Genomic DNA, 16,041 nt, shown 5'->3' with positions numbered 1-16,041 from the left:
TATATTGAGGGATAAGGTACACTTAGTGAAATTCACCTAATGAGTGGACAGTTTCCTGAGTTTTGAAAAATGTATACAGTTGCCACACAGCTTCTTGAGCTATAAATTCCAGCACGTTATAATCAGGAATTCTTCCTCTTGTCTCTGGTCTCATGCACTCTTTGTCTATAATACCCCTGAGTTACTTCCAGGAAAATACCCATTTTCCTCATCTTGGCCAGTCTAGGAGCCACTTCCCAAAATGGCTTTGACCTTGGGTAGCAGCCCTGTTGAGGGAGCAAACCCAGAGTTGGAACAGAGTTTCCCTGCAGAAATCAGGGCCTGGTGTATTTCTAAGAGGCCTCACTTGGTTGCAAGACTATAGATTGTTGTGAGAATGTGGGTGAGTCATAACCAAACCCATATGGATAACTCTCAAATTTGATAGTGGGCCAAGAGGACTGATAGGGCAAAATTTTTCTTTGTAAACACACGTTGAATCCTGTCCCCATTGCCTCATTGTGGGTGTGGCAGGTAGGCTGGGTGGGAGCATGGGCTGCAGAGCATTAGGGCAGGGACAATGTCCTGTCCTTCCTTATGTCCCCAGCACTCAGCACAGCTCATGCTGATGTCTGTCTGTTGAGTGGCTGAGTGAGTGGTCTTGGGTTGGAGATGGGATGAGACTATGCTGTCTCGGGGTAGACTTACCCGTCACTTGCAGGTATCTGAAGACAGTGGGGAGAAGCCCCACCAGCGGGGGCCCTGTCTCTGCTCTCACACGGGGCCCATCCCCTCCATCCCAAGTAACCTCAACAGCCTCCTCACTTCTGTGCCTGCAGAACTACTTTGAGAGCTACCTGGCTGTTGCCTCCACTGTCCCCTCCGTGCTGTGCCTGGTTGTGAACTTCCTGCTTGTCAACAGGTAGGCCACCTTCCTCCCTCTCCCAGGCCCCCGACCTTCACCTCCAGCCTTATCTGCTCCCCCTTGGTCCATGGCTGTTTCTCTTCTGCCGACTTAAATGTGGCCACGGAATTAGGCAAGGCTTTCTGAAAGCAGTCAGAAGTTAAGAGCCTGGCACCCCACCACTCTGGCTCTCACTGTATGGGACAGGTCACCTCATGCTCAGTGCTGAGCTGGCAACCCAGCTTATGAGTCGATCACTCACAAGGGGATCAGTGGGTGACTTCTGACACTGGATTTGTGAGGGGCTAGGAGAGAGCCTCCATCTGGATGCACTGTGAAAGAAGGAATGATTTAGGAGACGGCTCGTGGCCATTCAACCCCACTGGGTGACTAACGCCCTCCTCCCCTTAGGTTTACAGGGGTAACAGCCTGGGCTGCTTTGCCTGCTTTTCTCCTAAGCTATCATCAGCTGATAACCGTTATGACTCAGAAACCTGGGCATTTCTTGGGCAGAGCCTACTGAAACCTTGGGTCATTGGTGGCAAACCTGTTTTACCCAACTCTGCTCAGTTTGCAGTGACTGCCTGCATCTCTGCTTGAACAGGATTCTAAAGCAAGTCTGGCCTCAGGGAGTGTGCTGTGATTGATTAGTGATGTCTGCTCTGAGTCCAGAAGGAGAGAGGGCAGCACGTGTGCCTCATGTGTGCTAAGCCTGAGTAGACCAGTCTTTCCAAACATACTATGTTATAGGGTTATTGTAATTATCTGTTGTTGCACAAAAATGATCCCAAAGCACAGTGGCGTAAAACACTAACAATACTCAAAATCTCTCATGCTTCTGGGAGTCAGTGGGCTCAGCTGGCTACTCTGGCTGGATGCCTCTCATGCGGCTACAGACAGTTAAGGCCAGAGCTGCCAGGCCTCTGCAGGGCACCTGTCTCTGTCTGTCTCAGTCTCTTCCTTTCCCCTTGATCTCTCACAGTTTGGCCTCAGGTAGTAGGACTTTTCATATTGTGGCTGAAGAGCAGGTTCTCCAAGAGAGCAAGGCAGAAGCTACAAGGCTTTTGGAACCTAGTCTCTGCAGTCACTCCCTGTCCCTTCTGCCAAGGCAGTCCCCAAGCCACTCAGTTTCAAGGGGACATAGACTCCACCTTCCAACGGAAGGAATGTCAAAGAATTTGCATACCTCTTAAAACCAAAGTGCAGGCTGGAAGAGCAAGAGGAAGAGTGGTCTTATAACCTGGGGGCCGTAAGCCAGCTGCCTCTTTGCTCACACCTGTCCCTGCCTGCCCCCGCACTCAGGAGCTGCAGCCTCCAGAGGCCACGCCTAGAAGGAGGTGGGGAATGGAGCAGGGCCCGGGGTTCCCTCAGCACTGCCAGCCCCTGAGGGCAGAGCAGAGCCCCTGGCACTGACTTGGATGAGAAGGCATGAGGAAAGGAAGGGGCTGCAAGAGGAGGAGGATGAGGAAGAAGTGTCAGAGCCACGGCAGTGTGCAGCCACTTGGCCTCTCATGGCTCTCTCTCCTCCGCAGGCCCCTCTCATGGTCCTCTGTCCACTTGCTCTGCTGGCCGTGGGACGGGGGTTTGTCCAGCTGAGATAGCGCAGGCTCACATACATGAGAGCTCCTGCCTCCTTCTACATCTGGAGTCACTGTGGTGTAACAAAGGGGTAACGCCTGGTGAGCCCCTGATTATACCACTTAGGATGCACAGCAACCCAGGAGGGAGGCTGTGAGGTTACCTGTTTTCCAAGCGCAAGTTAGGCAATGTCCCAGGACCACAGGGCCAGTAAAGGGCGACCCTGCTGGGGTCTTACCCAGCACTGCCCCCTCTGCAGTCATGAGGTCCAGCGGGACAGGAGCCAGTGGGGACTGGGGATCAGCAGTGGCAGGGAAGGCTCAGCCTCAAGGCTCTGGCTGAATAATCTCTAATCATAGCAATTAGCACTCTGAGGACTCGTAGGCCTTGGAGGTATTCTCCTTTAATCGTCTAGCAGGCTAGAGCAGGAAATTTATTCTTCTGTTTTACTGTTAGGAAATCAGGCTGACAGAGGTGACCTGTCCAAGGTCATGTAGCCATTAAGAGGGTGGAGCCAGGATTGGAGCTGAGACCCTTCTCCTCCTACATCTGTGCTTAGAACCTCTGGGCCACCTGCCCCTCAGTTCTCCAGCTTTGCCCAGTCCTTCCCTGTAGCCAGAGCCTTGCCTCAGACCCTACAAGTGAGAGCCCGTCTCTGCCCTGGCTTTAGGGTACTGGAAAGAAAGAGGTGGTTAAGAAGGTCTGGGTCTGTCTACAGTGGGGACTGTGGGCCATCCGGCAGCTGCCCTCCCAAGGATGGCTGGGAGCTGTCTCTGAGGGCTCAGCATGACAGGGCATCCTCCAGAAGGGTCCAGCCCACCCCACCCCAGGGCCTGCCCTAGCCCTTTCCCCGCCCCAGGAGAGGGGCGAGGGCAATGTGGAAAATGCTCCCAGTCTGTTTCTGGGCTGTGGGAAGATGGCCTGGGGCTAAATTGTTTTTTATTTAACGTGTGAGATTGAAATGTCTCCTTTTCTCCTCTCCCGGAGAACCCTGGCTTTCTCTAACTGGCTCATCCATAATCGCCAAGTGTTTTATTATGTTAAATCTGTAGCATCATAAATACTTATGAGGAGGATTTACATTTTGGAGACTTATGAAGAAATCAGTCCCCTGGGGTCCTGAGCCCTCATGAGTGGAGTGTGGGGAGGGAGCTGACAGCCTGAGTACAGCTGGCAGCCCTCTCCAAGAATCTCATGTCACTGTGACCTGCCCCAGCATCCTGTCACCTCAGCCATCCCCCGCTATCCCTTGTCCCTGAGCAGAACCACCAACCCCAGGGTAGCACTTGTCTAGACTTTCCCTAAAATTGCAACAGTGTTACCACCCCCTGGGTCACTGTTGCCGCTCAGATGGGAGAGGCAGAGAGTAAGGCAGTGTACCCCCATCAGTGGATGTGAGACGGGCTTGGATGGGCACATTTCATAAAGCTTCACTAGCATTGAAAATAGCCCCAGGCAAGATCCTTGAGGGCCTGGAGCCCATGCTCAGAGGCTCCAGCCAAGAATGGGTTCTGCAGCTGCTAATTAGCAGGCAAAGAGGAGACCTGTGCAGGTGCGGGACCTCATGGGGAAGCAGAGGCAGAGTGGGGCACTGCGTTGCTTTTGTAATGCATTGGGTGTTTACCTCCTCCTCTCCCACTCAGCCCTCATCTCCCCGTCTTGGGGGTGCCTGGGTAAGAAGCCCCCCAGCTCTCGCCACGGCAGCTTTCCTGTTCGAGCAACTATTTACCTTTTCGTGACAGGCATAGGGGAGCTTCCATGATGCCAGCCACCTTCCTGGGGTGGCCTTTTTCTGCACTGCTTCTGTGAGGAGGTGGTGAGAGGCAGAGGCCATTCCCAAGGCTGGCTGGAATCTCTGCTGATGTTTACAGCTGTCGCCCTGCCATGCTGAGGGGGGCAAGAGGCAGAGAGCTGACAGGGAGGTTGAGGCCCAGCGTGCACTGCTGATACCCCTTGCTTGTCAATTTGTGTGTCCAGCAGATACTTAACAGGTACCTGCCAGGCCCTGTGCCAGCCCTGGGGGTGGGAACGAGACAGGGCCCTGTCCTCACGGTGCTTCTCATGTCTCCTAGTCTGTCCTCAACCTTTTTCTTGCCCTGAGGAACTGCTAGAATTTTGGGGCATTTGTTCCCAGGCTCTCTCTCCACTTGAATTTTTTCAGATTTAGACTCATAAACTGGAAGAGACCTGAACATTCTCTTGTCCCACTGCTTCTTTTTCAGGATGAGGAACTGAGATTGAGAAAGGTCAAATATTTGCTTGGGGTCACACAGTGAATTGGTGGCAGGGTTGGCAGGGCTTCTACATCCTGACTCAGTCTCTGAGCCCCTGTGGCTCTTATCTTTGGGGTGCGTGGGGAAGCTCCAGCAGCTGGGAGAGTGGGGGGCACTGTATGATAGGCTTGAGTGTATAGGATCACCTAGAGCATCAGAGGTAAGGCCTGACTACCAGCCTCCAGGGCACCTGGTGTGCACTTAAAATCGATACTCTGGTCCCCCTGGGGTCTAGGTGCTCCACCTGGCTGCCCACCAGCTCCTGCCCAGGCTGAGGCCCCTGCAGACCCTAGGAAGTTATGTCTTGCTGTGAAGTTCCTCAGAAACAGACCCTGGAACAAGAATTCAAGTGCAAGTAGTTTATTTGGGAGGCCAAGGTAGGAGAGTGGGGAGACCAAGAAGGAATGGCAGCCAATAAAGGATGCATTATCAAGCCAGCTCCCACAGAAGGTGGCCCAGCTTCACCTGCCCAGAACTCTGGCTGCCAATGTGGAACACACACCCAAGGAGGATGGAGCTGGGTATTTATCCACCCACTTCCCCAGCATTGGTTGAACGCTGCTCTTGGGAAGTATTGATTACCCGTCACTTGCAGCCTGCTTCCTGGTAAGAGGGGAGGGCATGTGGGCAGGGCACCCATAGCCCGGAGGTGGAGTTTCCGACCATGTCACTCCCTACCTGGAAACCCTGATGTGCCTCTTTGTGTTGAGTGGCACTCTTGGTAACAAGTAAAAGAGACACAAAAAGGATATTCTCATTCTTTCCCTGGAAAGTTAAAGTCAGGCCTGCCTTCATAATTGGATCTAGGGGAGTGCAAACATTCCCCAGGGCTCTCCTCACCCACTCTCCCTGGGCTCTGTGTGCATCTGCCTGGCTTCATCCCTAATGTGGCCTCTCCCCATGCAGCTGGCCAGCTGGTGACCAGCAGCCCCCGACACAGTCATAGCAGATTGCCAGCTTCTCTCCACCTTTGAGTCCAGGGACGACCCTGCCTGGGTCACATGCTAATCCCTAATCCAGTCCAGTGGCCAGTGGCGTGGGACACTCTGATCACCCCAGACTGGGCCACGTGCCCTCATTTGTGGCTGGATTGGTGTGGACAATATGACTGGCCACCTCCGCAGGACAACTTGGCATGGAAGGAGTGCTCCTGAGGGGCGGGATGCTGGTAGACAAAGACTGCATGCCCACTCCACACCTCACCCTGAGCATCAAGTCTTGGCGTTTACCAGGTGGACAAGGCCCTCCAGGGCAGGGCTCTGTGTCTGTCCAGCCTCCTCCACTCCAATCTCACCTGCAGCCAGAGTCCATTTCAATTCCCTGAATGTGCTACGCTCTCTCTCACAAGATATGTGCACTTAGATCCAGACACATCTTACACTACAGCTTAAGTATCGCCTCCAAAAAGCCTATGAGATGCTCAGGGTGGGTTTTGTGCCCCTCAAATATGTCCAGGATGTGCTGTGGCCCTGCTGATGGAGCACTTTGCACACTGGAACAAAATACTTGTTCATCTGTCCTGTGTTCCAGATGTCCTGTGTCCCAGGTGTCCAGCACAGTGCTGGACACACAGTAGTTTGGCCATCCATTTGTGGAATAAACACACCAGAGAGGAGGCGTGTTAGCAGACAGCCATGCGCTGGGGCTCAGCAGACCTGGGTCCACATCCCAGCTCCCCACGGACTCACACCACAACCTTGAACTATCCCTTCACTTGGGCTTCCTTCTACCCCTGACAAAGCAGAGGCAGCACTGGCTCTCCCTTCAGCCAAGGATTGGAAGGAAACTCAAATAGCCTGGGGCCACAAAAGCACTTCAAAAAAATTCTTTCTTGCCTTTCATGCTCATCATTTCGCACCTATTTATGTACCTATTATTTCTTTCTACCTTTCAGGTCTTTCCTTTTCATCCAAAGGAAGTGTGTATATAACTAATCTGGCTTTTCTCCTAGCCCTCACCCACTGGTTAGCAGGAAACTTAACAAAACATCCAATCCGGTTTAAAGCTTAGTCTAATCTGATGATTTAAACAGCCCCTTCAAATGATGTTCTCTCTCCCTGGAATAAAAATTCAGTTTCTCAGAGAGCCAGGCTTCCCTGCTTCTGCCTGCAGTCAGTGTCTTGGCGGGTTGGGGGCTGGGAGGGGTGTACGCACATGCAGAAGTGGAGTAGGGATTGGGGGCTGGCTTTGGGCTGCACGAGCTTAGCATCAGCTGCTGTCCATGACAATTGAGACCATCACAGGGGCATCCTTCTGCCCTGGCCTCCTGTTCTGGACCACCTAGATTTCTTTCATTCCAGGGGAGGGAGTAGACTGTCACTCTGAGAACACAGACTGCAGTCAGACCTCCTGGGTTCACAGCTGACTGACCTTGAGCAAGTTCCTTAGCCTCCCTGAGCCCGGTTTCCTTATCTATATATGTGGGATAGGTAAGAATACCTATTTTGTAGAGCTGGTGTGAGAGTTCAATGAGTTAGCATTTAGAAAACACTTAGAAGAGTACTTGGCACAAATTAAGTGCTGTCTGAGTGTGTGCTGTGGTAACAGTGACGACAGGGCGATGACTTTCTTCCGTTCTCCCTCCTCTCCTCCCCCTACTGCTGAGTCTGGGGGGAAGGAGGCCCAGTGGGTGGTTGCTCTGTTTAACACTAGACAAAGCCAGTGGGAGCTCAGCCCTGTGGCAGGAGAACCAGGGGTCTTGCCTCAAGAACCCTCATGTCCTGTCTTTGAACCTTACAGCAAGATGGAAAGAAGCAGCATCCAACAGCATTTGCCCTGAGCTGAGCACTGCTCCCTGGCTCTATATCCTCCCCTCCGGAGACCCTCACAACCACCCCTTCAGGGAGATAGATTCTCCTTTCTGTTGTACAGATGTAGAGGCTGAAACCAGAGTGATTGAGTTGCTTATCCAAGGCCACACAGCCTGAGAGCTCAGAAGGCAGGATTCAGCCCCAGGCCTCCTGACTGCATAGTGGACGGTCCCAGCTACTGAGCACACCTGCATCACTTAAGAATGTTCACCAACCCCGGCCTGGCATGATGCCCAAGGGAGTCTCTAACCACTTCCAGTATCCTCACTTTAGGGTTCCAATTCATGTCCGTGTGCTGGCCTCGCTGACTGTCATGCTGGCCATCTTCGTGGTGATGACTGTGCTGGTGAAGGTGGACACCTCCTCCTGGACCCACAGCTTCTTTGCTGTCACCATCATCTGCATGGCGATCCTCAGTGGCACCTCCATCATCTTCAGTAGCAGTGTCTTCGGCATGACTGGCTCCTTCCCTATGAGGAATTCCCAGGCTCTGATATCAGGTGAGAGCTGGGGTCCAGACAGCTTATCAGGTCTGTCCACCTTGGAGTCATTGAAAGGAGACAGAGGTGAGCATGTGGTAGCCCTTCCAGAAAAGAAAATGAGTGTTAGGCGTGTCTCCCTGATCAATTATTGTGTAGCAAAGCACCCCAATACTTAGTGGCTTAGAAAAGTAACAGTCATTTCTTTTGCTCACAAATCTGCAGTTTACTGGAGTTGGCGGGGCCAGTTCTCCTCTGCTCCACGAGGTGTCTGTCAGGATAGCTCACCTAGGGCTGGAGGACCCACTTTCAAGATGGCATGCTCACCTGGCTGGAAAGGGGGTGTGGGCTGTTGGCTGGAAACTTAGCCAGGGGTGGGGCTGGGGCCCAGGTTCCTCTCCATGTGGACCTCACCATGGCCACTTGGGCTTCCCCATGGCATGGTGTCTGGGTCGCAAGAACCAGCATCCCAAGAGACCCAGGCAGAAGCATTATTTCCTTTGATGACTTAGCTGTGAAAGACATTTAGGGTCACTTCCACTATAGTTGTAAGTCCACCTGGATTCAAGGAGAGAAAACACAGACCACCACGTCTCAGTGGGTGGGTATGAAAATCATACTGTGAAAAGAGCAGGTGGGAGGGGACACGTAGCTACAGCTGCTTTTGGAAAATACAATCTGCCTACCAAGTGCATTTCCTGAACCAGTGTTCCTCTCTTTCCTCCCCTCCCCCCCCACCTTTCTCCTGTCCCCTCCCCTTCTCTTTATTTTTCCTTTCCCTGACCTTGTCCCTCTTCTTTTCTCCTTCTTTCCCCTCTTCTGCTTTCTGTCTTTTCTTCCTCTCTAATTTTATAGAAGATCAACTATGTGTTGGAGATTCAAAGATGACAAGACTCAGCCTCCCAGGAGCTGATAGCCTAGTAATAAACTCCTCCATTACCCTGAACTTTGGCATTTTATGGGGGTGCCGATGTGTGACTTGGGTCAGCTCCTTTAACTGAAATTTTAATGCTAACCTGTCTGTTGTCTTGACCTTAGCAGTTCTGTTCTCTGACACAGATGTCTCAACAAGATAAAAGCGAGCTGGTCAGTAAGAATCTGGGCTTTCCCAGGAGACCACCACCCCTTAAAAAAAGACTCAGCTGCTCTGTTCAGTGTCTCTGCATATCTGTGTTGTGTGCAGGAGTGCTGTAAGCATTTGCCCACTTGAGAAGAATTTTGCAAAGAATCTGCTCTGTGCCCATTAATTGCTAATGAAAAGTAGTATGTGACAGGGATGACAAACACTAAAAGTGTATATCCCCTCCCCATTCCCACAGCAGTGCCAGACATCACTAATTGATCTGTATCTTTCCTCCTAAGCTTCTAAATCCTTCTCAGCATAGCCCTGGAGACAGTTATTATCAACAGAGCAGAGTTCAGATTTGAGCTCAAATCTGTTTGACATTTTTGATATAAGATTGGGCTTCTGGCTATATCCTAGGAGAAAACCTTTGGGCCTAAAATAAAATAAAAGTGGACTCATTGCTAAGTTTCCTGAGTACAATCCACATGCCCCTAGCAAAGCTTCAAGAAGGGCATGCCTAGGCTGAGGGAAGTGGCCACCAAACATTGGATTTAATCTCCTCTGTTACCCTGATCTCAGAGAGAAGTTCTTTCCCCTCATCTCCCTCCATCCTGCTGGAGGATGTATTTTTCAGTATAACAACCTTGCTGGCTACCTCTCCAGGAGTCAGTGACCAAACACACCGTTTATGTTGGCAAGGGGCCCTTCACGTTCATCTGGCCTCCCTCGAATCTTCCAGAGGAGACTTCTGTGACTTTAAGAAAGTCCATTTTTGAAAAAGTGGAGAAATCTAGTCCTCACACTTCAGTGTTAATTACCCTGGGTCCTAAGCCCTCGTCATCAGTGAGTGCAGTCCCCAGTGGGTGCCCACCACCCTGGAAGATCCGAGGTGCCTTGATCTCCCACTGGCCCCAGCGACACCCACCAACCCCCGTTGTTTTCTGTCCAGAGGAGCCCATCTGTGAATTCTGTGTGTGGAGGCATCTGAGGAACAATTCATTTGTTTTGTACTGGTGTTTTTTTAAGCCCCTTATTTGCATATATTTCCATAACTGATGAGATAAAAGTAGGGAGTCATGAAGGATGAGCTCCCGGAGGCCTGGTTTGTTGTTGATGATAATATTGTAAATTCTCTACAAGTTGGGAAGAGAGAGAGGAAAATCAATAGGCAGTGATGCTAAGATCTCTTCCCTGGGGCAGCGGGGGAATGTCTTACTGAGTTTAACTGCAGTTCTTACAAAACACCCAGGTGGGGATTACAGCTTCTCAGAAGTTGGCACCCTCTTGGCAAAGGGTTTACCCTGTTGTTGCTGCTTTGATGTAGGAAGGACAGAAATATCCAAACACCTCATTGGGAATCTGAGAAGATTTATATGGCACTTCTCAGTGCCAAGCACTATTCTACTTTACATGTAATGATCCTTTTAATCTTCGTATCAGCCCTAGGAGGTTGGTCTTAACATCCCCATTGTACAGATGAGGAAATGGAGGCACAGAGAGGTTAAGTGACTTGCTGAAGGTCACACAGCTAGAAGTGCAAAAGCCAGGATTGGCCTCAGATGTTTTGATTCTAGGGTCTATGTTCTTAATCACTATGCTAACTTTCATATCTTTGCCCTCCCTTCAAATCCCAACCTCCAGTCCCACCCAGGCTAATAGAACTCATATGGAGAAGATTGGGGAGCAAAGGGCCATGGGCCGTTCCCTGCAGAGCCACAGAGATGTCGGGCAGAGTGTGGGTGAGGCAGTGAGGAGGGGCTTCATGGTGGGCGAGGGCCTGAACTGTCCCTCTCCGCCTTCTGCTCCAGCAACACTGGGCAGAAAAGTGGTGCCTGGTCAGAGCTGCCACGCAATGACAAAGCAGTTCATACCCCCATGGACCAGTTTGCTGTTTGCAGTCAGTGGCCTTCTTACCTCTTGGAAAATCAATATCCTGATCCTCTAATGCAGGCAAATCCATCCATGCAGCCAACTAACCCTGTATTCACCAGGCACTTACTGTGTTGATCCCAGTGGACTTTCCACATATTCAGTGTTTTTTTCCGCTCACTGTCTCCATTTCCATCCCATTACAGTCTCATGGGGAGAGGGGATAGGACAAGTGTTAGCCCCATCTTCCAGGAAGATAAACAGAGGCAGAGAGGAGTAATGATCTGCTCACATGTGTACCATGTGTAAGCTTTGACTCAAGGCCAGCACCACTTGACTACCCACAGTTGTCAGGGTTCAACAGAGAAGAAAGACAGCTCTGCTTCCCAGAAGTGACTGTGTGATTGTGGCAAAGAAGGGGGCCGGCACCCCAATCCCAAGAGATCATTTACAAAGAGGAACTAAAGGCCATGGAGCTAGTTCCTGGGGAGCAGTTGCTCTACCACTTGTTTTGTGGTGGCTCCCACACCCCTAAAAGTCCTGTGGAGGTCCAGGAGGCGGTGTCCCTCCCAGGACAGAACAGTGTGTGTGCCATGCTCCCTAAGGGCATCATCCAATATGGCATCTTAGAACTTGCCTGGAAGAGCATGCCCCAAGCTGATTGACACCTCACCAGGAATTGCCCTTCATCATTGCTCCTAACCCGTAATTTGGGACTGGAGGGACAGGACTTTTCATTCTCACCTGGAGAAAGGCCTTGTCACCAGAATCTAGCCCTTTATCCCCACACGGAGGTAGGGCCATGCCAAAGCCCTTTCCCTACCCAGCTCCAGAAACCAGCTTTTATATGTGGAATAAAAGGTAGGTTCTCATTAAAAAAAAAAAAAGCAGCTAGCATTTGTTGAATGCCCACTATGTGCTGGGCCCTTTCTGAACATCATCTCAGTCCTGAAAGCAGCTACGCCAGGCAGGTGTCATTGTCCCAAATTTATTGATGAGCAAACTGTGGTCCCAAGAAGTCACATTAGCCCCCAGGTCACAAGAGCAAGTGGCAGAGTCAGGTGTCAGATGTACATCTGTTTGGCTCCTGGCCCCATGGGTCCGCTCGGCTAGGTTGTGCTGCCTCCTCTATTAAGTAGCAGAGAAAGGTGTGGTGTCACATGGGCCACGTGTCAAAGCCATTGGCAGAAGAACACATGCCATGTGGTGGGACAGTTGCATGCATGGGAGCGTGTGTATGGATGCAAGAGTGTACGATAGCGTGGTGTGAGCATATATGAGTATGTGTATGTGTGAGAGTGTGTGGTAGTGTATGTGTGTGTGATAGGGTATGTGTGCAAGCATGTGAACTTGTATAAGAGTGTGTGATAGCATGCTGTGTGAGTATATGAGCATGTGTATGTGTGTGAGTCTGGGTGTGTGCACGTGCGTGCACATGGGTACGGTGCCACATCTGCTGTGGGGTACAAGGTAAGCTCCGCGAGCTCCTGGGTGGACAGCACAGGGGTTTCTAGCTGGGAAGGACACCCCGGATCGCCAGCCTCGCTCGGAGGCAGCGGCAGGGCCATGCTAGGACAGGCCCTGAGCCTCTTTCCACGGTAGGTGGTGGGTGGTTCGGGCTGAGAGCAGGGAAAGCCCCTCTGAGATGTCTGGCCCTGGAATCTAAAATGCCTGACCCACCAGGGGGCAGTAAAGAGAGATGGAAGGTCAAGGGTCAGAGGTGAAACCCGGAAGCAGTTGGAACCTTGGAGGCCACTTGCCGCCTCAGGCAGCAGCCTCTTGCCAGCCCAACAGGGAGGAGCTGGGCTCGGGACACCCTTGTCGGGTCAGAAAGCTCAGGGCTGCCGGACCACTCGGTGTCTGCCAAGGCCTCAGGGTGCTGTGAGGCCTGCGGCGTTTTTCTCAGCATGGAGAACTTTTATTTTGGTTCTGTGAAGCCCGAGCAGAGAGGGCAGGCCTGAGACTAGGGAGGCCGGCCCCGGCCTGACCGCGTGTGGTGTCCCACGCTCTCCGCAGGAGGAGCCATGGGGGGCACCGTCAGCGCCGTGGCCTCGCTGCTGGACCTGGCGGCGTCCAGCGACGTGACGGACAGCGCCCTGGCCTTCTTCCTGACGGCGGACGTCTTCCTGGCGCTCTGCGTCGGGCTCTACCTGCTGCTGCCGCGGCTGGAGTACGCCAGGTGAGGCCCGCCGCTCGCTGTCCCCGTCCCTCGCGTTCTGTGGAAGCTGTACCTTTATACCATCTACGCGCGGTCTTCTGGCCTCTAATTAGAGGTCGTGTTTGTTTCCTGGTTTGCTGCCATCTCCCTGCTGGAAGGTGATTCCCCCTGAGGGCAGAAACTGTGCATTTTGTTTGCTGCTGTATCTGCTGTACCCCTGCCTCAGGCTGTGCCTGGCTCCTGGTAGTCGCCCAGCAGGTTGGCTGGGCTGGTGGGTGTGAGAAGTGGGCTTTGTGCCGCAGCCCCAAGCGACTGGGGTCTGCATGTTTTCCATGACAGAGGGCAGGTGGCCGAGGTAGGACCTGAGGCCCCATAATGGTGAGTAGTAGTTCCTTGCTCTGCGCTCAGCCCAGCCTGAGGGGATGTCGCTCTTTTAAAGCTTACACACCTGTTCCTTGTCAGGGGCAGCACTGTGACTTGTCATGACTTCCCACCACTTGCGAGAAAACCCAGCTCAGAGAGGTTGACATACTTGCCTGAGTCCCACAGCCCATCCACAGCAGAATCAGGATTTGAGCCCAACTCCAAACTTGGGTTTTTAACTCCTGTCTCTCGGGGCCTCTCTCTACCCTGCAGGATCTCTTGCCTTAGCCTCTCTCCTGTTTTCTCTCTCTCCTTCCTCCTTTTTCTTTCTTGCTTCCTCCTTTTTCTTTCTTGCTTCCTCCTTTTTCTTTCTTGCTTCCTCCTGCTCTTGAAAAAACAACCCTTGACTTGTTCTTGCATGTTATTCTTTTCAGTGCCTGTTCATATCCATTGTCTTATTTGATGTGGGAAAGGCAGGCATTATCTCCCCCATTTTGCAGGTGAAGAAACTGAGACAGAGAAGGCCTGGTGATTGGCCTGTGGTCCCATGTGTGCCAGCGGGTCCTGGCTCTGCCCACCCCACGGGGGCTTGTTTGGTGTGTTGGCACTGAGCTAAGCAGTTGATGCGTACATTTTTTTCACTTAAGCTGTATGACAATCTTGTGCAGTTTTTACTGTATTTTCCCATTTTATCGATGAGGAAACTGAGGCTTTGGAGCATTAACAGATATGCCCAGGTTGCTCACCTGCTGAGTCATAGGCAGGCGTTGGAACCCAGTGCTGTTTCCACTGCATCATGCTGCATCCCTGGCTTGCGACAGCCAGGTCCTTCCTCACCACTCATTCCTCCTGTTCCTGTGAGAGTTGCCTTGTTAATCCCGAGTCCCCTGCCTTCACCAGAACCCCAACTCTGCTGGGGCAGGTTGCTCTCCCCAGTTAGAGGATTGTTGTAACTTCAGCTGGCCTCCGTGACCTTGGGGGGATAAAAGGGGACGGAGTGATGATACCGTGTTCCCACTACCAAGGTGGCTACAGACCCACGCGCCTGCCTGTCCCCTCCCCTGCCCCTTCAGGGCTGTCATCAGAAACTGCCCAGTTGTGCTGCAGGATAATGTCCCTGTGATTCACGGTCCCCCCACCCCACCCCAGATACTGCCTGGCACCGTGTCAATGTTGATTAAATTATTCTGAGTCACTGAATAAACAGTAGGCAGAAGGTTCCCAGCACTTCTGTTGTTTCCCTGTGTCCTGTTTCAGAGAGCCTCACACAAGCTCTTTCTGGTGGGGTGGCCAACCTTCCTTGTTTGCCTGGGACTGAGGGGCTTTCACTGCTAAAACCAGAACAGGTTCACCCTAGCTTTTGGTCTCATTGAGCAGGCCAGAATCCTTTCCAGATGAGCATGTGAGAGAGAGAACACCCAGGGCTCTGCCAGCCCATGGAAGTTTCTATTTCTTTGTTGAGTAACACCTTGGTCAAGATTTCTGGGTTTACAGAGACTCATCTGAGGACGGAGCTTTGCAGCTGTGCTCCCAGAGCTGCTCATACTAAATCTTACTGAAAAGGTAGCCACAGGTGCTGCACCCAGGAGGGCTAGACTGGGCTTCCCCAGCCCACTCAGGACAAACTGAGCCTCATGTAGTTTTGGAGGCTGCTGACTACAGTAGGGTGAGATGGGACAGTTAGATGTGGAAGAACTTATGAGGAAGAGCTTCGACCAGAGGAACTTGGTGGGGAGCTTCCTCAGGGCAGTCTAAGGCAAGAACCTAATGCCGAGCAGAAAGGGAAGTAAGATAGTCCTTTCCTTAAATAGTGATGGGGAAGGTTCAAGGCCCAGCTCAGCATCACATGGAAAAGTAATACTGGGGAGGAATCCTCCCACTGAGTCACATGTTAGCAATCTGTAGGCTTTTAGGATGGGAGGACTGGCAGGGTTCTTAGAAGCTTACAGCTACAGAACCCCTCCATTTTATAGAGGAGGAAACTGAGGCCCTAAGAGAGGAGTACCATGCTTAAGGTCACAGGGAGAGGCAGAAGTAGGGCTGAAACCAGAACTGATATCACCTACCTACAGTTCTCTCCCTCCCCACGTCAAGTCTTCTGCTTGAAGTATGTTAATACAGTTAGCTTACGTCTCCTGGTTTTTAGGCGCCCAAGGCTCAGGTCACACAGCAAGGCAGAGATCCAGGCTTTTCAACTTTGGTCAGAGTAGCAGAAATTGAAAAAAGCTGATCATATTCAGTGTTGAGGATATTGGGGAAGAGACACTTGTATAGGCTTATCAGCTCTTTCAACAATTATGTTTTGGAGGGTTATTCCGTGACTGGAGATTTAGCTGAAAACAGCTAAACATGTCCTTGCCCCAAGGAGCTGTCCTCTGTTGAAGGAGACAGATGATAAACCAGTCACCTAACACAATGATTATAAATTATGGCCAGTTCTTTGAAAGAAACAGCTCCCTTCATGGAGATTGAAGGGTCAGGTTACTTTAGTTAGGGTGGGTAGGTGGTACAGAGCAGAGATAAATTGGTTCTACCTACTGTAGAGCAGTTTATCAATATCTA

The 16,041-nt window shown here is 51.7% G+C and overlaps 1 protein-coding gene across 4 annotated transcripts in view; it reads left to right on the top strand.

Moving 5' to 3' along the window:
- The window catches only part of SLC29A3 (solute carrier family 29 member 3), a 41,449-nt gene that overhangs the window by 22,871 nt on the left and 2,537 nt on the right, over positions 1-16,041 (top strand). For 3 of the 4 annotated variants that reach the window (XM_032470183.1, XM_032470181.1, XM_032470184.1), the window contains 2 exons: positions 7,818-8,044; positions 12,975-13,137. In XM_032470183.1, the coding sequence (XP_032326074.1) occupies positions 7,818-8,044; positions 12,975-13,137 (390 nt within the window). Of the gene's footprint in view, positions 1-818; positions 902-7,817; positions 8,045-12,974; positions 13,138-16,041 lie in introns of all 4 variants that reach the window. The other variant, XM_032470182.1, reaches the window with a different exon arrangement.

This window comes from Camelus ferus, chromosome 29, assembly GCF_009834535.1.
Source record: "Camelus ferus isolate YT-003-E chromosome 29, BCGSAC_Cfer_1.0, whole genome shotgun sequence".
NCBI classification, from domain to species: Eukaryota; Metazoa; Chordata; class Mammalia; order Artiodactyla; family Camelidae; genus Camelus; species Camelus ferus.
Note: the sequence above shows the minus strand (reverse complement) of the source record. Positions and strands in the feature narration are given on the sequence as shown.